The sequence below is a fragment of the Agrilus planipennis genome, unplaced genomic scaffold (assembly GCF_000699045.2).
Source record: "Agrilus planipennis isolate EAB-ADULT unplaced genomic scaffold, Apla_2.0 scaffold183, whole genome shotgun sequence".
In the NCBI taxonomy this organism is placed as follows: Eukaryota; Metazoa; Arthropoda; class Insecta; order Coleoptera; family Buprestidae; genus Agrilus; species Agrilus planipennis.
Window position 1 is genome coordinate 282,489 of NW_020438983.1, and position 25,981 is coordinate 308,469.

The 25,981-nt window shown below is 32.5% G+C and overlaps 4 protein-coding genes across 11 annotated transcripts in view; all 4 read left to right on the forward strand.

Annotated features, from left to right (window-relative positions):
- Positions 1–1,323: 1,323 nt before the first annotated feature.
- On the forward strand, positions 1,324–7,142 carry LOC112903881 (monocarboxylate transporter 13-like). 5 transcript variants are annotated; one of them, XM_025975569.1, is made up of 7 exons: positions 1,327–1,535; positions 2,511–2,781; positions 4,590–4,913; positions 4,972–5,094; positions 5,153–5,713; positions 6,614–6,805; positions 6,951–7,142. In XM_025975569.1, exons 1-7 carry the CDS (start codon positions 1,461–1,463, stop codon positions 7,100–7,102), a joined length of 1,698 nt encoding a protein of 565 aa, XP_025831354.1. In that variant the 5' UTR covers positions 1,327–1,460; the 3' UTR covers positions 7,103–7,142. The 5 variants fall into 5 exon arrangements, with proteins under 5 accessions (XP_025831355.1, XP_025831354.1, XP_025831353.1 ...); XM_025975568.1 differs by having other exon boundaries at positions 1,332–1,535; positions 4,590–4,916; positions 6,951–7,140; XM_025975570.1 differs by lacking the exon at positions 6,951–7,142 and having other exon boundaries at positions 1,324–1,535; positions 4,590–4,916; positions 6,607–6,787.
- A 3,597-nt stretch (positions 7,143–10,739) lies between these two features.
- On the forward strand, positions 10,740–17,432 carry LOC112904737 (monocarboxylate transporter 9-like). 4 transcript variants are annotated; one of them, XM_025975581.1, is made up of 7 exons: positions 10,740–10,917; positions 15,001–15,271; positions 15,340–15,615; positions 15,853–15,975; positions 16,363–16,836; positions 16,898–17,089; positions 17,149–17,432. In XM_025975581.1, exons 1-7 carry the CDS (start codon positions 10,861–10,863, stop codon positions 17,283–17,285), a joined length of 1,530 nt encoding a protein of 509 aa, XP_025831366.1. In that variant the 5' UTR covers positions 10,740–10,860; the 3' UTR covers positions 17,286–17,432. The 4 variants fall into 4 exon arrangements, 3 of the variants coding, with proteins under 3 accessions (XP_025831366.1, XP_025831367.1, XP_025831365.1); XR_003231316.1 differs by lacking the exon at positions 10,740–10,917 and adding an exon at positions 11,394–11,571 and having other exon boundaries at positions 16,363–16,840; XM_025975582.1 differs by lacking the exon at positions 10,740–10,917 and adding an exon at positions 11,394–11,571 and having other exon boundaries at positions 16,898–17,095.
- Positions 17,433–20,140: 2,708 nt separating this feature from the next.
- On the forward strand, positions 20,141–23,833 carry LOC108737782 (monocarboxylate transporter 9-like). The gene is made up of 7 exons (XM_025975579.1): positions 20,141–20,276; positions 21,215–21,485; positions 21,578–21,883; positions 21,948–22,085; positions 22,150–22,623; positions 22,707–22,898; positions 23,473–23,833. Exons 1-7 carry the CDS (start codon positions 20,202–20,204, stop codon positions 23,610–23,612), a joined length of 1,596 nt encoding a protein of 531 aa, XP_025831364.1. The 5' UTR covers positions 20,141–20,201; the 3' UTR covers positions 23,613–23,833.
- Positions 23,834–24,121: 288 nt separating this feature from the next.
- The window catches only part of LOC112904739 (monocarboxylate transporter 13-like), a 7,999-nt gene continuing 6,139 nt past the window's right edge, over positions 24,122–25,981 (forward strand). Inside the window, exon 1 of the mRNA XM_025975585.1 lies at positions 24,122–24,584. Coding sequence (XP_025831370.1) covers positions 24,552–24,584 — 33 coding nt within the window. The 5' untranslated portion in view covers positions 24,122–24,551. The remainder of the gene's footprint in view (positions 24,585–25,981) is intronic.

The following is a 25,981-nucleotide window of genomic DNA, read 5'->3' on the forward strand; positions in this document are numbered from 1 at the left end:
ATGTCTTCATAAAATATAAAAAATTAAGAAATATTGAGCGTCTTCTATTGTTAATATGAAAGGAAAGCATTGAATTATTAGATTAGCTGTCACTGATTTAACATATACGTATTAATTTAGGGGAGACCAGATCAAAATGGGACACTTAAGAAAGAAATAAGAAAAATTAAAGTGTTTTGAATAGAATAACTTTTACTCAGATAGCAACATTATACATCAACTTAAGATATTCAAAACATTCTATACGATAAATCAATTAATTTTCTCATAATGAGGAACAACAATAAGGAACTCAAATTTTCCATTTTGTCTCGACCACGGGAAATGGCACGGGGTAAAGAGAGCATACATTTTAATCAGATTCACAAGTATACGCAAAATTGTCGTGCTCATCAACCCCAACACAGGAATTATATTATGGGCCCAATCTTGGCACATCCTTTGATCGACTACGAATAAGTTCGCGCAGTAAATACAAGCGCAGTACCCAGCAGCATTGCCTAAAGGTTTAGACTATTGCTTAACATTCGAGAAGACAATGGTTCGATTCCGAATTTCCTTGGATCATTTGGGCAAATGATGGGGTAGTAGTAATGATAATTTTATTTCACAAATGATCTTTCACTTCCCTTCATTTCGTTCGTCTTATCTTCCTCACCCCAACCGTAACCCATTCTTATGATTCCTGAAAGGAGGCTGAAGAGTACCTTCCGCTTTACTCTCCGGAGTAGTCCGAAGAGACTGCCTGCCCAGTAGAATCAGGAACTGGTGGGAATGATTCATCTAAGTACTTTTCAAGCACACTTTAGTTTTTGGGCTTCTTAATATTTATTTTTTAATATTCAACCTAAACCCAATAGTAAAGTCACACGCAGGGCTAGAACAGGTCAACAAGTCCTACTCGAATTTTACACAAAAAAGTAATGGATCAAAGCTTGCTGTACGTAATTTTTTCATATTATTTATATCTCGATGTAATAATGTAACTCCATTTTCCCCAATTTTATTTCAGCTTACAATTAGCGTATAGAATAGGCTTTCGAAACTAGCAGTCAATCTAAACTAATATGCACGTTGTACGAATAATGTTGAAATTAATAAGGTTTTGATACCTTGTTTGAACCTTATTTTGTGGGACGTGATTTAGCACACACATGAACATATTTAACTGAATTTCTACAAATAGTGTCCTCTCCAGCACGTTTTAACGAAACGAAATTCGTTGGTGCGCACGTACCTACATTTGTAGCTAACATGTGAATTTAAAATGCCTAAATAAATTCACACATATGTAAATAAAAGCAGTAGCAGTAGTAATATTATCTGCTATCTGAGAAGATAAAAAATAATCAGAATCAAAATCTAAATCTAATTATCATTACCGTTACGTACACAGACTTTATAGCAAGTTTTCTACTTATTCTAAATTTTGTGCATGTAACTAAAAAAACGAATCCAGGATGGCTGAAAAAGGACCTTCCCCACCTGATGGTGGTTGGGGATGGATTATTGTATTAGCATTTGCCGTGAATACAGTGAGTACCTTATATATTTTTTTAACAGCGTATGTAATTTCTTTTGTTTTAAAACCAAACTTTAAGATTAACCTACACAATAGTAAGCCTGCGTTGGCTGGAGTTACAATTAGATTCTATTTTTGTGTATATTAAAATGATAACATTGTATGTTTGCTTTATTTTTAAGTATTTATTCTACAATAAGAATAAGACGAGCTAAAAATATCTAGTTTTTTCTTCTCATCTCTCGGTTGAACAATTTCGTTCTAAACTGTCATTTCAAGTTATTTCAGCAAATAAAAAAATAGAGTCCTATATTACAATCACCTCAAACCTACAACTATCTACAAAATCGCTTGCTACATTTGTAAAGTAGAGATAAGATTAACTGTGCAAAACCATTCGAAAACATTAACTGTCAAGAAGATCGATTCTATAAGATAAGTTGGTCTGTATTCTGTTGTCTAACGAGCTTCAGTGATATCGACTAAATCAATCAATCGACAAAATACTGACCACCATTTTTGAAACGTGAAACAAAATGTAGCAATTTTCTACAGATGGCGTTTATAGCTGTTTATAGTAATTTAAAAGATATGATTAGACAAGACCACGTGAAAGGAATTGTATAATATTTATCAATTAAAGTTAAAAAATAATTGCGGGACCTCATCTACATTATAATGTGCTATACTTAACCAATGACATGACTTAACTGGTTAGACAAAACATATAACAAAATAGAATATTTTAATAATGTGTACTAAAACTGAAAAAAAAAATACCTCAGACTTACATAGTTTCCAGGAATTACAATTTATTATTTCAAATAATTTAAAGCGATCTTTCTATTCAAAAGAATTTTATTGGATGTTTCATATGAAATTTAAAATCGAGAAACTTAAAAATATTGGTGGTCAAAACGTCTCTCAATTTTTTGAAATATTTTATATGCATGTACAGTCAATTCAATTATTATCTTTACATTTGAAGGTGATATCTATTCCAATCATGACCTCGTTTGGTCTGTTATTTAAAGACACGTTCTCCCAATTGGGCCTGTCAGCAACGGATAGTGCTATAATAATTAACACAAACCAGGCATTTGGTATGATGATGGGGCTAATAAATGGAGCTTTGCTTAGAAAATATGGTTATAGAAAAATTGCAATTATGTCAGCAGTTTGTATGACACTGGGAGTCACATTGACCGCTTTTGCCAAAACTTTTACTCACTTTATGATAAGCTTCGGACTGTTAACATGTGAGTAAGTAACTATAAGATATGTTGTGATATCAAGAGCCGAAATGAGGTGAGCAAATAAAGGAACATTGCTAAATCGTACAGCAGGGATATTTCATATTTCCAATTTTACTAAACAGCACCATTCACAATAATGTAATATAAGTGGCAACCTATTGGCTCTTGACGCTTCTAAGGTCGGTTGTCCACGAAAACGATCAGACTATGGTCAGACAATTGCTGCAACCGACGTACGTCGATCGTATACTTCATTTACTTTCTCTAGCGATGTGCCCCTTCCAATGTCTTGGATGAGCGCTGGCAAAATCGTAGGTAGGGAGAAAAAAGCTCATTATACTCTCGACTCTTGTTCATTAAACATACTTTTTCATACAGTACTTGCCAAAAGTTTTGTTCAATCATGAATAGTAGTGTGAGTCGAAAACAAGCGTTAATGCCTTTAATATGTCTTCAAATATAAATAAACATCTCGTTGAATTTTGCAGTAGTGAATGGTGCCAATAACAGCACATTTGAGCAATGAAATTGTAGTGGATAAAATGGTCAATTTTTCCGTGCAGTACTCTACGGATTATACGCTCCTCACCGGTTAAGAGTTTTGCCGAGAGTTGTCTCCTTCCTTTTCTGGCCTAGTGCAGTTCTTTTCTACTTTGCGTCGGCCATACTGAAGGTCACATCGTTACAGAAAGTAAATAAAGTATATCTACGGTATCTAGTGTTCAACTCGTATCGAATCGCGTCATAACAATAGATATTACCACACTGATTTGTATGTGCCCAATTTTCATTGTCCAAATTTAGTCGTTCCAATTTCAGTCTGATTGGAGAATCTGCCTGAAAAAAAAATTCTTTTGTAGAAATATTATGAAATAAAATGGACGGTGTGTTTATGTTCACAAATTCCTCGAAGAGAGAGATTAGTTTGATCAGAAAATATATGGTAATTATATTGGAATAAGCACTTTATACTTAATTACCATGTACCTAAAGCAATTAACGGAGTTTGTCACATTTTGTGTTTTGAGATTGATCACTTTCCCTTTTATTTGGTTATAAAACTAACTGTATTGACAACAAATTGTATGTTTTTTTGAAAATTCGAATTTAAATAAGGGGATAATTCTGGTTTACAAATAAACTATAAGAAAATGCCGAATTTAGTTTAGATGCATACATGTAGTATTCTTGGGGCAGAAGTGGGGATTAAAAAGAGGGGGGCCGAGGGTAGAGCGCTTCTCAGGCCTCTGGTCCTTGGGTCCTTTGTAGAAAAGTACTAGAGGCAGTTTAGACATTGGAATTGGAGGCTTCGTATGTATGCAAAATGAAAACTATTGATACGGATGGGTGGTTCAGCAGCCAATTTACTTACAACTTTACGTCTCATGATTGAATCAGTTGTCAGCTGAACACAATTGTTCTAATAGGAGATGTACTATAAATAAAGTTTACTATCATAATTTTTAATTTTTTACAAAGTGTACACTAAAAATACATCATTTTCTTTTTGCCGCTTTGGGCCTCTGACGAGCTTAATTCGCCATTTGGGGGGACGGTGCACTTTTTTTTGTATAGGGATATAACTTCAACTTTATTTAATTGATTTATTTTTGTAAGGCATTTCCGTTTCTTAATGTTTATAAATCTCGCAAATACGAGTGCAGTTATTTGCAGTACCTAATGCATGTATGAAATTTTTTACATTTTTTATTATAATTTGTTTTAATTCTTGATTATATCTTAAATCTGCAGTGAAAATTTAAAGTATATCTACAATTCGCATAATTTAATTGCCTTAATGGTTTTATTAGCTTTAGGAATGGGTTTAGGTATGTCATCCTACAGTCTAGCTTTAAATACGTACTTTTTAAAAAATCGCGGTAAAGCCACAGGAATAGCATTCACAATCACGGGACTGGGTCCTATAGGCATGCCGCAGCTTATTAGCATGTTAATGAACACTTATGGATCTAGAGGAGCGGTCTTGGTTTTAGCAGGAATTGCCGCCCATACGTTCCCAGCTTCTTTTCTATTACAACCAGTTAAATGGCATTGGAAGTACGAAGAAACGGAAGAGAAGACTCAACACAATAACAATATTAAAAACAATGAGGCGGAAGTACCGTTTCTGGAAAGTGGTAATTATTAACAATTTTATCAATCAGTTAATTTCAACTTAAATTTCTTCATTAGAACCTCAACAATCACCACCAAGCGAAATATTTTACAGTATCTCTACTACTTCTGTTGATAAAATATCACTAGAGCATCCCTCTCCACTTTATGTAGGACAAAGTTTACCATCCCTAAGTGAAGGTTTTTATACAGCGTTTTTTCAATTTTTCCTACCAGTTTTCAATCCAAATCTTTGCAGGTTATCCTCTAGAACCTACCAAGACAAAGTGGTGGTCCTCTCAATCAATACCGTCAATCAATTTAGCGAGTTCGGTTAAAATTTTTGAAGAAAAAGAAAAGAGACTGTCAGTCGTAAGTGCACAGAAACAAAACGACGACAGAGAGAAAAAGTATTCGTCCTTAAAGAAAATTGACGAAGACAAAGAATCCGCAAAAAGTAAGGACACTTTTTGCAATCCTGATGAGAGTGTGCAGAGGAAAAAGGAATCCTGTTTTAAAAAATTGATGGAAAACATAATACACACATTCGATCTAAGACTTTTAACTGATAAAGTTTATTTGAACATAATGTTCGGCATTTCGCTAGCAGTTTTTGCAGAAATGAATTTTGCTATGTTGACGCCCTTTATGTTGGCAGAATTTGATCTGCAGACTTCTCAGATAGCAACGTTTATGTCGATAATAGCCGTAACGGATTTGATTTTTAGATTTATCTCACCATTCATCGGAGACTTTTTGAAGAAAACACCGAGAATTATGTACCTGATTAGTTTGATTATGCTAATTGCAGTTAGATTTGGTAAGAAAGAATGTTATTTCTCTTAAAATTAATTTTTAAACTCTGCATTATACCAGAAAACCAGGTATGCATCTATATGTCGCAGTCAATCGGCGTGTAAGTTCTTGTTCATAAATTTATCGAAAGTACCAATCTTATTTGATCTCATAAACACCCTCGGTACATCGCTGTTTTTTTTTCTTTTTGTTTAGATTATTCTCGAGGAGGGGAAATCTTCAAAAGACACCCCCTGAAGGGAGGTAGTGTCGGATTATCACCGACTAAAACCCCTGCTCGAGCGGGGAGATAAACCCTGAAGGTTGCTCTTCCGGAAGAATGTAAATCGCTACTTAAACAGAAGAAGCTTCTAAAATGTGAGTTGATGTAGTATCCAAATACAGGCAGTGTTTCGCCATTTAGTGGGTATTTGCTTTTGATGAAGTATTTCAAATTCTAATTAGTTTTAATATTCAACTGGATAGCACTTAAGTGTAGTCAACACACACTTGAGAAATTTGAAATACTTCAGTAAAAAAAAATACCTACTAGATGGCGTTACAGCGTCTATTTTTAGATACTTCATCAACTAGTTTTTGCTATATTTGACAATCCGGCTGAACGTTAAGTAGTCTTTAACGAAGAAAGCGCTGATTTTTTTGTTGTTTAACCGCGTTTGGCAATACTGAATTTTATAGATTGATTTCGACATATACGAGTGTCATGTAGTAAAAAAATTATTCCTTCACGAACCATATTTAAATCAATAGTCCTCAAGAAGAGATTGATAAAAAAAATATGTAAAAAGGAATTACGTTTTATTTATCTTTATGAATACTATGACATCTCGGTTTCTCAGTAGGTAGTTAACAAAATTTTCCATCTTTCACAAGCTTAATAAAGTATCTGACTAAAAGTTTTCAGCTTTTATTATCGTGCTGGACTACAAAGGGCTGTTAGTGGTAGCAGCGTTCTTGGGAATAGCAAAGGGTGTTAGGACAGTATATATGACTCTTGTTATTCCTAGTCATGTTCCTCTAGAAAGATTGGCTTCCGCTTCCGGAATACAAATGGTAACAAACGGATTCGTTTTTATATTCGGAGGACCTTTAATTGGTAAGCGCACATATGTAAATTCTTCGTATCAACTTTTAATACGTACATATAGCACTAAATTAAAGAAAAACAGTTTAGAATATAATGTTTTTGCGCTGCTTTGAACTAACAGCCTTTTTCTGTCTACATAAAATGATTGTTACAGGTTTCATTAGAGATGTATCAGGAACTTACCGAAATTGTGTGATGTTAATGAATTTATTTACATTCATTACAATACTTATGTGGACTGGAGAAATGACGTACAGACGAATAAAGTCTTCCAAAGCGAAAACAACAGAAAATGAACAAACTTAAAATTAATTATGAATTTAATGGGTACCATGTACTAACATTAAGTTTAAAATATGTATATATATTATTTTCACATTTTGTGTTTTGAGATTGATCACTTTCCCTTTTATTTGGTTATAAAACTAACTGTATTGACAACAAATTGTATGTTTTTTTGAAAATTCGAATTTAAATAAGGGGATAATTCTGTTTTACAAATAAACTATCAGAAAAGGTCGGATTTATCTAAGTTTAGATGCATATATCTAGTATTTTTGGGACAGAAGTGGGGATTAAAAAGAGGGGGGCCGAGGGTAGAGCGCTTCTCAGGCCTCTGGTCCTTGGGTCCTTTGTAGAAAAGTACTAGAGGCAGTTTAGACATTGGAATTGGAGGCTTCGTATGTATGCAAAATGAAAACTATTGATACGGATGGGTGGTTCTCATGATTGAATCAGTTGTCAGCTGAACACAATTGTTCTAATAGGAGATGTACTATAAATAAAGTTTACTATCATAATTTTTAATTTTTTACAAAGTGTACACTAAAAATACATCATTTTCTTTTTGCCGCTTTGGGCCTCTGACGAGCTTAATTCGCCATTTGGGGGGACGGTGCACTTTTTTTTGTATAGGGATATAACTTCAACTTTATTTAATTGATTTATTTTTGTAAGGCATTTCCGTTTCTTAATGTTTATAAATCTCGCAAATACGAGTGCAGTTATTTGCACTATCTAATGCATGTATGAAATTTCTTACGTTTTTTATTATATTTTGTTTTAATTCTTGATAATATCTTAAATCTGCAGTGAAAAATTAAACTATACAATTAGCGTTATTTAATTGCCTTAATGGTAAACCCAATAGTAAAGTCACACGCAGGGCGAGAACAAGTCAACAAGTCCTACTCGAATTTTACACAAAAAAGTAATGGATCAAAGCTTGCTGTACGTAATTTTTTCATATTATTTATATCTCGATGTAATAATGTAACTCCATTTTCCCCAATTTTATTTCAGCTTACAATTAGCGTATAGAATAGGCTTTCGAAACNTGTTTCAAAATTTGTTTTATTAATCGTAATTGTTTTACTATACGTTGCAGTGAAATAGCAGTTAGTATCCTTGACCTTCATGTTTAAAGGAGTTTCAACACATGCTACATGAGGTAAGTTAGTATTATTTTTTTTTAATAATAATTTAGATAAATACAGCCATTTTAATAAAATTTATTTTTATTTTACCGATCTGCATTGAATTGGTGTCACGATTAAAAGGATATCCAAATAAGATTATACCTAGACATTCAACGTAAAGTATGTATTAGGTCCACTGAATAAGTTATTGTATCCTGAATTGAAATAAGCACTTTATCGGTCACAGAAGATGATACTACAACGCTCTGTTGTGTTTGGGATTGGTTCTTAATTTGCTCGCGGGTTGTTTCTTGTTCTCTTTATGAGTTAGTTCAATAAACAAACTCATAATCATATACTGCCGTTAAAATTGGAAAAAAATGTTTCCAATAAAAAATGTTCCTGGTCAAATGACCTATCTGCGGAAAATAATTTCAGAGATAGCGGACTTCCGGATATACCGGAAGTATTCATCATCTGCCTTATTATATATTATTACATTTTTGAATTCAGCATCGATTTTAATGTCCAGTTTGTTAAGCATCTTTTTGGAATTATTGAAGAGAAACTTCTTTACGCACGGTAGGGTAAGTTTGTTTCATGCGAGTTACTATGTAACGAAATCATGCAACGGATGTCCTCCCTCTACTCGGCCACGTAGTCGAGTTCGTAGAGTGTAAAATTTAAATTCAGAGTGTACAAATAATACCATTAAACCAATTTCTTAAACCATATCCCGGTATGTTTGTGTGTTTGAAGAAGTTTTTAGTAATTTCTAGAAAATTTGACGTTTGTAATACCTTACAAAAATTTTAATATCTTGGCAACTATCCTCGATAAAAAGATGCGGCTGTCGCTGTTGAAAAGAGCATGAAACGCACTTGGCTTTCCATCTAAAACATTCTTTCAAATCCCATTAAATTATTACACTAGTAATGTTCAGATTATAAATATTTTAAACATCAATACTAATTTTTTTCAAATGGGAAGCGATTTTATTAAGGCGTATTACAGTCTACGGTTGACGGTTTTTAAAATAATTAGGATTTGTTAATTATCCTGTAATGTGCAAAGAAAACGGATAGATTATCCTAGGCGGCATGGGTCTATAGCCGAAAACACCTTCTGTCATATTTATTCGAATTATTATTGATAAAATTACTTAAACCCAACAAATCACAAAACAATTAATGTCATAAAAGATTGCCGTGACTTCATGAGTACAATTTTCTCAAAATGGTTTATTTCCGAAGTGATTAAAATTCCGATATAAACAATACTGGGAACAAACTTTATTTACAATGAATTATTAAATATGTACCGTTGTTGTTGGAAACCGTTCATTTTTATATGTTCAAATCCAGAAAAATTCTGAACGTGTAATTATAGAGAAGAATATATACATATGTATACATTTTACCATCTTAGTCATTCGTTCTGTCCGAATTCGAGAAAATTAGATACATAGCAGTTCTGGATTTTTATCTTTCTTTTGCAAAAGTCACTTCATTTGTGCCACCCTACCTTCTTCCTATCTAACATAACCACTCAGTCTATTTCATCTATTTACCTACAAATTTTTACGTATTTAAATGGGTATGCTAGGTATTGGGTATTGAAAAGTGAAATAAAATAATGACATAGTCATAAGGTAAGAGTGTAAAATGAGACAAGAACTACACTTTTTACGTAGCTTTTTATTGGCGAAATAATTTATATCCTCATAGTTTATGGTGTTCTTATCTCTGCCTCTATCGGTAGAAGAACCAAGGAGTTAAATTTTTCATGATATAATAACTTATATGATAATTTTTCACTTCTTTTAAACAAGGAAAGCTTTCTTCAAAATCATTTGTGACCAAAGTGAAAAGCGCGATATAAAGAGCTTCAAGCAAGTAGCACAAAAATTGATCCCTCAAAAATATAGTAGTATAGTAGAGACTGAGTATTGGTAGTAATGCTGATGCGGATTTCTCTGCAGTATTTTTAGTGAAAATGTGACAATAATAATTCATACATTCTTAAACCAAACAATCTTTTACGAAAAACTAAGCTTTATCTTTAACTAAAATCTACCTCTTCCAGACCCCTGCCACCCCTAGTCCTCGATTCCTTCGGCCTGTTAACAAATCCAGCACTAGTACATACCTACGTACTCAATGCAAAGTGGAAAAATCCTGATACGAGTGGAATTTTAACTGATTGTAACTTTTAATTAAATTGACACAATAGCGTATCCAATACTGATAATAAATAATTAGTAACTTATTGATAATTTACTGTAATGTGGATCGACAACTTGATACATATATGTGCATATATATGTGACGTATATTAACTAATGACATATAGGTATAATATACATATTATAAGTACTTATTTCAACATATTCCACATATAGTACGTAATATCGTTGCTACACAGTTTTTTGCAAACCTTTTAGCATTAATTGCTCTAAATACAAGTTCATATTGATAAGACATAATGATTGTCGCACGTATCAGTTATATCATCACGAAATACTCTCATAGGATCGACGCAGATTTATTATTAACAATAGAACAAAAAGTTGTACGATCAGATGGTTAGTTGGAGTGCTTTCGACTAGTGATGATACCGAACGACACTTTTTTTTTGAAATAGAATATGCCTCCAGACGGCGGTTGGGGATGGGTCATTGTTTTGGCAATGTCAATAAATAACGTAAGATTTATGTTTATATTTCGCTTTATTAATGTCATAAGTAAATTGGAAAATTCGATTTATTGCAAAGAAAGCCGTTATTTTTCAATGGGCTAGGCAAATTGGAACGTTACCTAACAGTTTCTTATCNGATACGAGTGGAATTTTAACTGATTGTAACTTTTAATTAAATTGACACAATAGCGTATCCAATACTGATAATAAATAATTAGTAACTTATTGATAATTTACTGTAATGTGGATCGACAACTTGATACATATATGTGCATATATATGTGACGTATATTAACTAATGAGATATAGGTATAATATACATATTATAAGTACTTATTTCAACATATTCCACATATAGTACGTAATATCGTTGCTACACAGTTTTTTGCAAACCTTTTAGCATTAATTGCTCTAAATACAAGTTCATATTGATAAGACATAATGATTGTCGCACGTATCAGTTATATCATCACGAAATACTCTCATAGGATCGACGCAGATTTATTATTAACAATAGAACAAAAAGTTGTACGATCAGATGGTTAGTTGGAGTGCTTTCGACTAGTGATGATACCGAACGACACTTTTTTTTTGAAATAGAATATGCCTCCAGACGGCGGTTGGGGATGGGTCATTGTTTTGGCAATGTCAATAAATAACGTAAGATTTATGTTTATATTTCGCTTTATTAATGTCATAAGTAAATTGGAAAATTCGATTTATTGCAAAGAAAGCCGTTATTTTTCAATGGGCTAGGCAAATTGGAACGTTACCTAACAGTTTCTTATCAACCTGATATTTTTAGGATTGTTGTAATGAGCCGATGTATCTTTAGGCTAATTAATAAACGGGAAATTGTTTGAATGATGAAAGGCAGTGGGGCACCCCCGGGGTAGAGGGGTAACTTTTATCTATCATAACCAAACCTACTCTGTTTAATCTGGGCTATGTTGGTTTGTGTTATATTAAGATAACTCGGGTAGACTAAGCAGGGGTTGGCAAACGTTTAAGCTGGAAGTCTTTCGCAATAAAAATATTGTTTTATGAAATTCAGTCACGATTTCTTTTAATTAGCATTTTACATTTTCTTTCAAATTTGATAAAGAAGTCGTACGACTTTATTCATTATTATTTATTGTACTTATTATTATGCTAAACAACACTGAAATTCAGGCCGTCTTTAAGTTATTGGAGGCTCTGGGCACATAAGCTTAACGGGGCCCCTACAGCTTTGAGAGAGAACTATTTTGGTTTATCAACAATTATTTGTTTCTTTACATTCACAATAAATGAATAAATAATTGTAATATGACTCGGAAAAGTATCTCTATCGTTCTCAGGTTGGTGCAAAATTGTGTTTTTTGAAAAGGCACCCTTCTAGTTTTCATATATGCAAAATCGTCAGCCAGTTGTTCAAACTCTTTGTCTTTGAGCATATCCCATTCTATGGACCGATCAATTTTTCTTGAAGCACTGTTCGTCTTAACTTATTTTTTATTCTTTTCCGTTTAAAGAAGGAGAGTTCGCCACTACAGTTAGTTACGATCATGTTTAAAAAGATTCTCAATGCAATTTCTACATTTGGAAATGTGTCTCCAACTCGGTTTTTCTTATCAAAACTTCTGGAATACTGTTAGTTTGCTAAATATAGACATTCTATTTCTAACTCTTTCTCGGTAACATCTTCCTAGCAGCAAAATCTTTGCAACTTTGTCTCGGGATTTGGAGTTTTCAAGCGAAAAACACTGTCAACAATAACCAATGTCCTTGTGCAAACTCAATTGCTGTTTTAGATGCACGCTTGGGGTATCACTTTGGGAAGTAAGTTATTTCTACTTTAATATCTCTTCCCAACTCAGTTGGACTATCGGTGCAGTCATCAAAAAATGTCTGGCGCGAACCTCTAAGTCTTATTCTTTGAGGCAAGTCCTTGCACTCAGATTTTGAATTTTTCTCTTTGGAGAGCGATTCGAAGTAATAAAATTTGAGAATATATAAATATTTGAAGAATCACCTACATTTAGGTATGCTCGCGTTTATAGTATGCAAAAGCGATTATGAAAGTAAATATTCTAATCAGCAATTACTGATTAATTTTCTTAAAATAATTATCGGCTTTCGGTTGGCGGATGAATCTGGCAGGAACTTGCCGTTGATCGTTGGGCCCCAATAGAAAAGAGGGGCCTGCTGAAATTATATGTTATAACAGTGACCTTGCATTTCTCTAGAAAGTTTTGGTAAGTGCGGCACATAACTAATATTTTTTAGTTTAAGACGACTCTAAATTTTGATTAGTTATTTGGCTTCTTACCTTGTTCTTTTTTAAATTCATAGAAGAGAAAACTTGTTCGTGCGAATATATTAACCCAAAGGTTCGTCAGCACACCAAAAGCCGTTTTCTTATTTGGTCATAGCATTCCGTAAAGCTATTCCATCCAGTTTGGAAAATTAGTGCCTAAGCCTTAGGTATCCCATTTAGAGCTGTCCACTTATGTTGCGATATCAAAAGACATTTCTGCCTTCCTAGCTCTTCTAGATTACTACTTAGACTCGTAAATTTCAAACTCTATAAATGTTTGCTTTTTAAATCTAGTAATTGGATTTTAAATGAACCACCATTGATATTAAACGGAGTAACAGTTAGTTATTTGCTGTTTGTTCTGAGAGGTTTCGCAAAGAAAGTCAAAGTAGACAGATGGACGTCTCCATATCTTCCCCCAAAGGAAAGTAATTTCTTTTCAAAATCAACTACTTCTTCCAGTAATGAAAATGCAGTGTTTCCTTTTCCTTGAGGTTTGGATTTAGTACGTTGAGATGCATTGTAACGTCAATCAGAAAGTGCAAGTCTCTTCTTTTAAGTATGCGCATGCGCTGCGTGTCAGTCCGTTCCGCTTTAGCTTTTAATTTTTTTAAGGGAACTTGAGGAGCCGCAATTGTCTCTTGAATGAGCCACATATAGCTTGCAAACCGCGGTTTGCCGACCCCTGGGATTGGCTATGCTTAATAAGAGTTGACGTTCTCGCTTTGTAGGGTTTTTTCAACCATTTCTCATGGGTATCTGTCGAATTCGCAGAGGTTACGAACCTATAGATTATTTCCAATATTAACTCTACAACAAGGTATCAGGCTAAGTAGAAAGTTCTAGGTAACTTTCCAATTTGTGTGATGCATTACAAAATTACGAACTCTCTTTGCAATTAATTTGATTTTCCAAGTCGTCTACAACTTAACGAGTAATTAAATATACGGCCTTTTATAGATTTTTAAAATATGAAAAATAAAAGAAGCAATGTTGCAGAAAATGCAGACATTTTAGTATTAAATATAAATAAAAAAGTTTTTGTAAGAAAATCTTAAAATTTCATAACTAATAAGTAGTGGTTTTCATTAAAATAGTCATGCAACTACAAATGATAACTACAAGATATAAGTATTCGAAACAGAGATCCATAAATATGTAGTGTCTTTTAATAGTTAGAAAAATAGGTTTTTTCCTATTTGCTTTGAGAGGATTTTTTTTCTTTAGATTAACTATGCCTAAAAAGTTTATTTAGAAGTAGGTAAAAGTTGCATGAACTTTTCTTTCTCTTTACAGCATTAGTTAATATTATCTGTATAAATCATGATTCCGAGAACATTAAAACCTGAGACAGATTATATTAAAAGTTGGACAAAGCATTCACCAAAAGAATCCAAAGCCCTCTCTTAATATTCATTGGTTCTTGAACCACCAATTACTTTTTAAATCCAAAGACTTTAATTAGCAATTAGATTAAAATTCTTAAGCACTTCGAGAGTAATTCAAACACTTTGAATGAGTTTGAAAGTACTTTTATAAAGTAATTCGTTTACCACTTGTTCATGAAAGGGTTTGAATTACAGTGCTTCTAAGACCAAGGGTAGATTGAAAACATTTTCAGGCGCACACAGCATCAATTCTCTGCCCATGCCTCATTATAAACAGGGTGTATGAGGTAGCCCTCATTTTTCTGTTTTTGCTTTACATTTGCATTTCCTCGAGCGCGATGTATAATTATAATAATATAATGTTTAATCAAAACGGTTTCTATAAATAAGTGTTTGTTTTAGCTCTTGACAATACCCATGATGCAAATATTTGGATTTGTTTTTGGTGATAAATTACACGACATTGGTTTATCTGCCATTAATATATCCGTCATCACCAACACAAGTCAGGCGTTTGGCCTACTTCTGGGTTTTATTAACGGAGCCTTACTTAAAAAGCTAGGCTATAGGAAAGTTGCTTTCGCATCTGCTTTCTTTATATTTATAGGATTTTTCACAACTGCCTTTGCAAACAGCTTCACAACGTTCCTTATTACTTATGGATTAATTTATTGTACGTAATTATTTTTAGAATTAATTTTCGTTAAGGTACTACATAATAATGATTTTTAAATTTTGTAGCTACTGGAACTGGAATGGCTAAATCGGCCTATTTTGTGGCACTTAATACTTTCTTTTTAAAGCAACGTAGTAAAGCTTTGGCCTTATCATTTACCATTTCCTCGTTAGGGCCAATATTACTTCCACAACTTGTACCCTACTTATTATACAGTTATGGTTTAAAAGGGACTGCATTGATTCTGGCAGCAATTCTTAGTCATACATTCGTGGCAGCGTTACTTTTACAGCCAATTGAAAAACATGAAAAAATGGACCCAGAAGATGATACTGTAAACGGTAAAATTATACCATTAACAAAAAGGAAACCCTTTTTACATTTCAAGACTCTAATTTTGCCAGTAAACTATTGCTGGTCTTGAAATATAAAAATCATTATACAACAACCAACAAAATTAGATTCCTTTTTATACATAAAAAAGAAACCCATTAAATAATCTTTTCACCTTCTCTTTTACATGTGTATATAATTATAATGGGTGAATTTTTTACATTTACTTTGGAATTTATTTGCAGCATACCACAAGGAAATTATAACAAAGTCATCTGATGTCACAGATATAAAACCATCGTTTTATGATTTCGGTAGTACAGATGATTTGGATATTATAAACAGAAGTACTTTATCTTTATATACCGGTAAGCATAAAAAGGACTGACTGCTAGAAATTAAGCTTTAAATAAGCATAACAAAATAAGGATTGGTACTAGGGTTCAAAATAAGCTATAAAATATAGTACATAATGTTGCTTTAGTGCATAAGCACACGATCAGTTGAGAGCTGATAATTGGTGTTGGTACTTCAGTCAAATTCTTATTTGCAACGTTTCGTCGGTTTTAACGCCAACCTCTTCAGGCTAGACTGAAATGTTCACACAGTCTGTGTTTGGACGTGTGAAATAAGAATTTGACTGAAGTACCAACACCAACTATCAGATCACAAATTATACACTATTGCTGCTATGAGTATTGAGACTGCTGTTTCCATAAACAATTGCACTAAATTTGCTGTGCTCTCCCTCGTAGAAAGAAGACCAACGAAAAGAAGATTTTCGAACAAAATGTACACTTCATTAATATCTTTTTCTGAAGACACCCCGGATAAACCTGTCTCAGTTGATAATAATATAATTAAATTGGGAATTGAAGATGATTTGAATGCGAAGGAAAACCACCTAATAAACCGAAAGAAAATTTTCGAATTTTTTAAAAGCGCTTCCAAGCTATTCGAATTATCATTAATCGTTGATCCGATTTTTATTAACATCATAATAGGAATTTCGTTGGCAATGTTTGTGGATTTAAATTTTGCCATATTAACTGCTTTGATGTTAACTGACTTCGGACTAGAGAAAAATCAGATAGCCACGTTTATGTCTGTTCAGTCATCTGCAGAGCTGATTTTTAGATTCGCTGCGCCCTACGTTGGATGCTGTTTAAGCGATTCTCCTAGAATATTGTATATGATTTGTCTAATCTTCTTATCCATAAGCAGATTTTGTAGGTACCTCTTTAACGCAATTGTTAAGTGTTAAATTTAACGATTTTTCTTAAACTTTAGTATTCGTATGGGTGCAGGGATTTACACTTTTGCTTGTATCTGCTGTTTGTATGGGAATATTTAGAGGATTAAGAACAATCTACATGAATCTTGTAATTCCATCGTATGTTCCTCTCGAAAAATTACCTGGCGCATCAGGAATTCAACTGTTTTTAAATGGAATAATGTTTCTAGTTGGCGGTCCCATTTTAGGTATCTGTTAGTTATCAAAACAGTAATACTTTTCTTACAGTAAACTAAATGATTTACAGGATTTGTAAAGGACGTTACTGGTTCGTACAGAGGATGTGTTATTTTGATGAACTGTCTAATGCTTCTCGGTGTTTTTATGTGGGCCATAGAAATGATGATTGTTAAAAACAAAAAGAAGACAGTGGATCAAACATAAAGTTGTTCATTTGTTTCGAAATAGGAAAACAGAATTTGATGCAAATAAGACACAGAAATTATATGTACAATAATAGATACGCGCTTCTGCAACATCTGTGATAATTGAGATAATAAAATAAATATAATTTCTATAATGTATTTTTAATTCATTATTACAATACAATTTTGTTAATAAACCTTTTAAAGATATTTTCGTTTAAATTAAAAAATTATTATTAGTTTAAGAATATTCTCGATGGTGGGTAATAAGTAATTATTGTGGTATTAGCAATTAAAAACGTATGTGTACGTATTTAATAGTAATTTGTGTTGAAATTCTGCTCATCGTTAGGTTTCACATTCTATTCCATACGTGTTTATTGTTTCTTATACCAAAATACTTAGTTTACTATTAGGGTTTGGTTAAAATGATAAAATTGTTATCTATTTGAGTTGTTTTTCACATATCTGTCATATGTAAAATTCATTGATAAATAAAATATGACAAAAACGTTGGTCTCTTGTTTAAACCATTAATAAAATGATCACAGTAGAAATAAAAACTCGACTATCATATTCATTATGATAAGAATATGTATAAGTAATCCGTATAAGGATACAATAGTTTCTGTTGTTTCTTGCTCACGTTGATGTTCTACATACTGTAATGTTCGTGGGTTTAACAAATTAAATTTTAAGACTCACAACGACAAAAACTATTTATTTACACTAATTACTATTAAACGTAAAAACACTATTAAATTATTACTAAACTTCGGTAATTATTCTATTTATTTACACTACTGTTACTATTCACTGTTCTATTTATTTCACTTCTATCGCTGTCAATTTATCTCTTGATTCATTTCTGCAATGGTCAATTTATTTCTACTCTTTCTCGGCGATCGTCTCTTCCTTTANTTTATGTTGTTTCTTGCTCACGTTGATGTTCTACATACTATAATGTTCGTGGGTTTAACAAATTAAATTTTAAGACTCACGACAAAAACTATTTATTTACACTAATTACTATTAAACTTAAAAACACTATTAAATTATTACTAAACTTCGGTAAATATTCTATTTATTTACACTACTGTTACTATTCACTGTTCTATTTATTTCACTTCTATCACTGTCAATTTATCTCTTGATTCACTTCTGCAACGGTCTATTTATTTCTCCTCTACTCCGGCGATCGTCTCTTCCTTATGCTCCCTTGCCTCCTTCCGGGAACATTCTCCAGCCGTCCATAGAAGTCTCGTTTTCTTTGAACGGTTTAATTGCTTTCCCGGAACGCAGGTACGACACACACGTTTACACATACGGCGCACATGAAGAAAAGCGCCCACGGCTAGTTGGCGAATCGATAAACCGCTCACACGCGTATGCCCGATCGCACACAATCACGCTCGTAGTCGCTACAATACGTATTAAAAATCATAAAACTACTTTTTATGTCTCACAATAAAAGTTACCCTATGTCTTTTTCTGTGCTCCTGACAATGTGTCTGAAAATTTTCATGATGATCGATCAAGTAGATAAGGCGTGAAATCGACCACACAAAACTAATTCTTTCCTATCCCTTGGGAACAATATTATTTCTGGATAAAAGGTACCCTATGTCCTCCACTTTACTCCTGACAATGTGTCCTCAAAATTTCACGATGACCGATCGAGCAGTTAAGGCGTGAAATCAACCACATTGAACTAATTTTTTTATCCCTCGGGAACAGCATTTTTTCTGGATGAAAAGTATCCTATGTCATTTTCTGTACCCCTGGCAATGTGTCGGTGATCATGTAACCGATTGAGCAGTTAAGGCGTTAAAACAATAAACAAATTCACATTTGCATTTATAATACAACTTGTGATTACTGCGCTTACTAAACGGTTAAGCTTATTTTATTACATATATAAAATAAAAAAATTGCATCAAATATTGGTGTTTGACGGCCAAAACTGAAGAATAACCCTACCTATAAAAACGGAAATGTGTGCTGGGACTCATAGTAGAAGTGAAACTTCAACGGACAAGTGGTAAAACAAATCGCAACAAAACTTTTATTTCAAGTTTTACGGGCAGATTGTTAATGTACTTGTCCAATTTGAAAACCTGCCCGTAAAACTTGAAGTAAAAATTGGTCTTTATGCAAAATAGGGGGAATGAAGCCCTGTCCCAGCACACATTTCGTTTTCACAGGTTTACTGCAAATTATGATTTGGGTTCTACACAGACCGCAAATAGAGGCAATGATGCCCAGCCACGTGCAGAGCAGAGGTAAGAAAACAACAGCTGAGCACAGCACACGCCGCCGAGACTCTAGCGGACTCCCCGCTCTCCGCGCGGCTGCGCATTATATCCGTGTAATACACCCGTTGCCCTCTCACCCCACGCGATATACCGTCTACCCCCTCTACGCGGCCGGAACCCTTTTTCGTGACAGAAAAAATCGTAATACCCTTCGTCTATATAGAAGTTTCACTTCAATAAAAGGATAGCTAGTTCTACTTGGCTACTTTTGTTTATTTTGGCAACTATTTACTTGTAATACATGCAGTTTTTGTAGTTTCTATTTATTAAGCTACTAAAGCTTCCGTTAANTAGAAGTTTCACTTCAAAAATTATACACTACTACAAACTTACTCTAAATTTTCGTCTAAATCAATATTAATCATTTTAATGTCAACTTGAACGAAATTAATTTAAAAATGAATAATATCCATTCCCAAAAACTATTTTATTATTAAACCACTTTTAATAAAAAATAATTTATTAAACGGATCACTTCAAATGCTATCAAGGTGATACAGCATTATCTATAATTTTTTTGTGATCTGATATACTATTATACATATTTCCCACATTTCAAAACACGTTGTTATTTCTCTTACGTTGTAGTTACGGTACGTATTTAGACCGTACATGTTACAATGACCCAAAAAAAGTATGAACCACCTGATGGAGGATGGGGTTGGATGGTAGTTATCGCGTATTCTATTAACTTTGTAAGTACATAACTTCTTTAGTGATTATGAGATTAAAAAAAATTGTAAATAAGATGTTTTTGCTGGAAATTTTAATTTAAAGAACAAGCTATAACCAAATCATTTTTACACCATAAGTTTTGTAATGTGTTTATTTAAAAATTGGGTAATTATCATGATATCATTAGTAAATATGTATATTGAAAATGAAATATCACATATTATTAAATGTAAATAATGAGTAGAAGTTTTTAACAGAAGAATTATAACATTTACTTAGTAATTAACATAATAATAAATAATATTGGCATACTGTTGGTTTTTATGTGGAATATTGAAAGATAGGTGTGCTATATATAGCACAAAAAGTAATGTGTATTATGTTTTAATTTAATTAAACATTATCATTATAAGTACCTAATAAAAACAAATTAGTTGAAGAATTATATCTTTTTGGTTCTTCATTTATTTATTAAAACTGTGTTCTTTTATTATCTTATAATTCTGTTTGGCCTCTCGTAATTAATATCTTTATAAATCAAAACATTCTGATTAGGTAACTTAATACTTTATTGTAACTTACTATCTATTTGTGGATTTAAAGCGCGCAATATTTTGTTAAAGTCATTCCCTGTCGTCGATGCGCTACACCTTGTACAGTTGTCAGGATTGGTATTGATGTGCTAAATATTTAGCCTACAACAAAAATATCTACATGATCACGAAATATTCCTAATTTTTTAATTATCGTTAGTTTAATCAAGTCATTATAATAATGTATTCGTAACCTGTTTTCTTCCACAAACGTTTCTGCCTACCCAGTCGGATAAATCTCAATAGCTGACTTGTACTGTATTAGGAACTTCTTATAATTTTCCGAACAATAAACTAAATTCTAATAAATTTTAAACTAATAAGACGCGGAGATTAATCATTTTCTTACTGAATGCATATCTTAGACTACAACTCTTCCACTGATGCAATTGTTTGGATTACTTTACCGAAAAAAATTAGAATTCATTGGTCTCTCAGCAACCGACATCTCAATCATAATCAACACAAATCAGGCCTTTGGAATGCTTATGGGTTTGGTGAATGGAGTTTTATTAAAAAAAATGGGTTACAGAAAAGTTGCGATTATATCTACTTTTTGTACAACAACCGGAATCATATTTACAGGATTTTCAAATAGCTTCATTGCCTTTCTTTTCACTTACGGAATGCTTTATTGTAAGTGTTACGGATATGTCTATAATAACACTTATAATTATTCGTTGTAATATCCGATTGCTTTACTTAAAGTGTGTAATATCCTTTTGCAGCGTTAGGATGTGGAATGGGAATTTCAGCTTATACATTGGCATTAAATACGTATTTTCTAAAAAGAAGAACCAATGCAGTGGGAATTGCTTTGTCCGTTTCGGCTCTAGGTCCAATATTTATGCCACAGTTAGTCACTTATTTATTAAATCATTATGGTGAAAGAGGAGCTGCGGCAATCCTGGGAGCTCTAGCATCTCATGCCTTTATAGGAGCTGCCCTTCTTCAACCTATTAAGAGACATTTGAAAGTTGTCGAAGTTTTAGAAGATGTTCAAGAAAAACCAATGATACAGATTGGAAGGAAAGGTGTTATGACGAATAATAAATAAAGAATCTTTTTTGTTAACTATACAGTAATTTAATTTTTCAGTAAGTCAAAGTGATCGACTTCCAAGAAAACTATCAATGACAAAATCTAGCCTTTCTATTGATCATGATATCGATTCTTCATCAATATATGGATTTGAGTCACAAAATTTAAACTTAAGCAGAGTCTCGTTATCCGCAGGTATACAACAAACATTTCAATCTATAAACAAATCTTTTCTTTAATTTTTAATTCATATTCTCAGAATCACCTCTTGCTCGAAAACAAAGTATATACGACTCTTATATATCGCTGGAATCTGTACATGAGGAAAATGATGAAGAACAAAGTAATGAGAATCTACAATTGTTCGGAGAAGACACCAATACAAACAATTTAGAAGACGTGAAATCAGAAAAAAAAGAAAGTGCTTTAATAGCATGCTTCAAATTTGTCTCCGATATATTTGATTTAACGTTATTATGTGATCCTATATATGTTAATATAATGTTGGGAATGTCGATCGCGATATTTTCGGAACTTAATTTTTCCATGTTTACTGCTTTGATGTTGTCAGAATTTGGTTTGAATAATGAACGAGCTGCTACATTTATGTCCGTATTGGCTATTGCAGATCTGATATTTAGATTTCTGTCACCTTACATTGCTGATTGTTTCAAAAAACCACCAAGGATAATGTACATGGTCAGTTTGGTGCTTTTAGCATTGACTAGATTTTGTAAGTAAATAATTAATTGAATTACATGTTAGTTTAGAATAATTATTCAGGATGTCCAACTAATACATTTCGATGTTTTTCAGTATTTATAAGTGTCCGAGGATACACATTATTGTTAATTACTGCTGTTGGTCTCGGAATAGCAAAGGGGTTACGAATTATTTACATGAATCTGGTGATTCCAGCGTACGTCCCTTTGGATAAACTGCCTGGAGCATCAGGAATCCAAATGGTAACCAATGGAATATTGTTCATAACAGGAGGTCCATTTTTAGGTAATAATATGAAATTCTAATACAATTTTGGAAAGATGAAAACCAATTTGGGTTACTATGACTTTCGTGTGATACTCAGTTATCAAACAAGCACTTTTGTAATAGAAAGCGTAAAATGTTATCTGTTTATTACATTTTAACGACATAAACTACGTTATCAAGATAGGTATCAATAAAGTGGGAGGAAATTAATTTCTGGTCAAGGTAAAACTTTAGAGCCGAGTTACAGCATTACATATATTGACATCTACTGATATATACTGCTAAGCATTTTAAATGTCAGACAAATTAATAAGAGCCAATTAACTTTATGGTGGGTAGTTTGTTGAAATTATCAGACCTCAATTCCGGTTTCGACTTTATTATCACAGATCTGATTAATAATACTTCAGTTAGCAGCAAATATCAGTAGATATTAACATGCTTACGTGAGGCGAATTATCGAGACTCAGTATAGAGTTGCTGATGAGATCTAATAAGATCGAAATAACCACCTACTTCTTGTGGTTTTCATAAATTAATGATCAGGAACTTAATCGGATCTTATTATATAGTTATATATTCTATTTCACAGGTTTTATAAAGGATGTAACGGGCACTTACAGAAAATGTGTTGTCTTGATGAACTTAATGACACTTCTAACAGTTGTAATGTGGCTTACGGAAATGATAATTGTTAAAGTGAGAAATACCAGAAAAGTTGGCTATCCTTAGAACGCTGAAAGAATTTTACGGTGGATTTTTCCTTTTGAGGTAAATATCAAGAGATGCGATTAGAAAATCAGAAGAAAATTGCTAATTCGGTAATGTAGATGTCAGATTATCATAAGTTGATGGAAATATACTTTGATTTGTTAATTTGTTGTATTCTGTAGCGTTTTCTTTTATATGTAGTGTTTTCTTTTACGTAATATAAACATACACATGAAAGCAAAGTACAGTATGACAAGGTAGTATATTTATTACTTCTTTTTGGTATCCTATTGGAATTTACAGGATCAGGCTCGACCTGACCATGGGTGCATAACCAAAATTTCTAATGAGATGGTTTAATATAACAAAATATGCATTACTATTAGTAATCCTTTATTTATGTAATTGATAATTTTAATTAACAACGTAGTTCAGGTTTTCGTAATACTTATATGAATTTAATTAAAATCAGTACATTTTTAATTGAGCAATACATATTCAAAAAATCGATTGATACAGAGTTATTGGACAACTTTTTTTGGCCTTGATGGGCATAGTATTACAGTTTCTCCTAAAGTGGTTCCTCGGTTAGAGCTGCTTTTCCAACTTTTCCTTTTCAGTCCGATTGTCACGGGAAAGATTACGATAACGCACTTGGTCCGGCAGTAATCCTTTCGGATGCCCGATGATACAGTGGAAAAACTACTTAACCTTCAAGAAAGTTCTCATCAGATGACCTGAAACTGATTTTTAATACCAAAACATTTAAATCTAAAAATGAAAAACAATTAGAAGCCTTTAAAAAAAGAAAATGTGATGTTTGCACCGAAAAAAAAATAATAGTCCCAGGTTATTAAATACTTCCAGTTTTGATCCACCTCTTAAGGGGGTGAGGGTTACTTGGAGTAATAAAGGAGTCAGTAGAGTATCTACCTACATCTCCGTTGGAATTAATTGGTGATGGGCGTTGGGCTGGAACCGCAGGGGGTTAAGGTAAAAAATTAAAAATTTAAGAAAGAAACCAACATGGTATGAGTAATTTTTCATACAATGGTCCAGCTACAAACTTAAAAATGTTGTCCATATCCCATGTTAATGATAACTACAAAAGCTGAGTGATAATAATTTTAAATTAAATCTTTGTAAACCAATTTCAGATAAAAATTGACAAAAACTTTTTTCCACCCCGCTTTCCTTTATTATTTCAATTAATTTACTTTGCTGTTACCTATTAGTATAATTATAAATAAAAAGATGTAAAATATTCTATTTGGTATTTATTTTAATGTGTTTATTTTTAATTATCTAATATTTAATAATTAGACTTTAGTTGTAATAAAATATAATTTGCTGAATAAGACTAAATTGTTGAATCGATTTCGATATGATATGTGTATGAAAAAAGTGATTAAGGTTGTCGGGGTACCTTTTTTTCAATTGTTTGGTTATAAATTGCATTCGTTATAAACAAATAGAAATAGTTTCATACGGATGAAGTCGCAAATTAAAGGCGGTATGCAAGAGACTCCTGTCGGGACGATCTCTACACAAAAAATATTTACATCAATCTAAGACTACTTTCGTCATTTGTCTAGGGATCTCTGAAAAAACACCTCGTAATAGGAATTTAAATAACGTAGTCAAGTAGTAATCAGTAAAGTTTAAAATCCATCATAATAAACAGAATTTTATTCAAAATTTCGTCAATATCAGCATGTGATAACACATTATTATCAAACTGCTCCGATCGTGAATTGCGTTATACATGTTGTAATCATTTTAGTCAATTAAATTTAATTTAATAGTAGCAGGTGTTATACACTTTCGAAAATGTATTCTTTATTACATTACCTTGAAAAATTTAATATAAAAAAATTATCAAACAAAAACCACTTAAAGTGTTATCGTTCTTTTGTAAGATGATACACTATTATACATATTTTTCACACGTTCTTAAGCACATTTTCATTTCACTTACGTTGTAATACATGTGCATGTTTTAATAGTACACGTTAAATGACTCAAAAAATATATGAACCACCTGATGGAGGATGGGGGTGGGTGGTAGTAGTTGCGTACTCTATTAACTTTGTAAGTATTCTTATACCTACATTAACTTCTTCGATAATTTTTATTTCAATAACAATTGTATATAATATATTATTTGTCAGAAATAGTAATTTAAAAAGCAAGACATAAATGATTTTTCTATCGAATATTGAAAAAGAAAGCACATTCATCTAGTATTATATCGTATTCTGCATAGTGTATTATTCGTGTAAAGGATTTTTCAATTGATATCAATTTTTTCCAAAATTACTTTTTTTCAACATTAAGTCTGCACTTACTGTTTATAACTTAATCCTCTTTCTAAAGGACATCTTAGTACA

Coding starts and splice junctions, on each gene's coding strand:
- LOC112904737 (XM_025975581.1), top strand. CDS start 10,861: ATGCCTCCAGACGGCGGTTGGGGATGGGTCATTGTTTTGGCAATGTCA. Junction 10,918..15,000: donor TGGCAATGTCAATAAATAAC/GTAAGATTTATG, acceptor TGTTTGTTTTAG/CTCTTGACAATACCCATGAT. Junction 15,616..15,852: donor AGAAGATGATACTGTAAACG/GTAAAATTATAC, acceptor ATTTATTTGCAG/CATACCACAAGGAAATTATA.
- LOC108737782 (XM_025975579.1), top strand. CDS start 20,202: ATGACCCAAAAAAAGTATGAACCACCTGATGGAGGATGGGGTTGGATG. Junction 20,277..21,214: donor TCGCGTATTCTATTAACTTT/GTAAGTACATAA, acceptor TGCATATCTTAG/ACTACAACTCTTCCACTGAT. Junction 22,624..22,706: donor TTTAGCATTGACTAGATTTT/GTAAGTAAATAA, acceptor GATGTTTTTCAG/TATTTATAAGTGTCCGAGGA.
- LOC112903881 (XM_025975568.1), top strand. CDS start 1,461: ATGGCTGAAAAAGGACCTTCCCCACCTGATGGTGGTTGGGGATGGATT. Junction 1,536..2,510: donor TAGCATTTGCCGTGAATACA/GTGAGTACCTTA, acceptor TTACATTTGAAG/GTGATATCTATTCCAATCAT. Junction 5,714..6,613: donor GCTAATTGCAGTTAGATTTG/GTAAGAAAGAAT, acceptor AAAAGTTTTCAG/CTTTTATTATCGTGCTGGAC.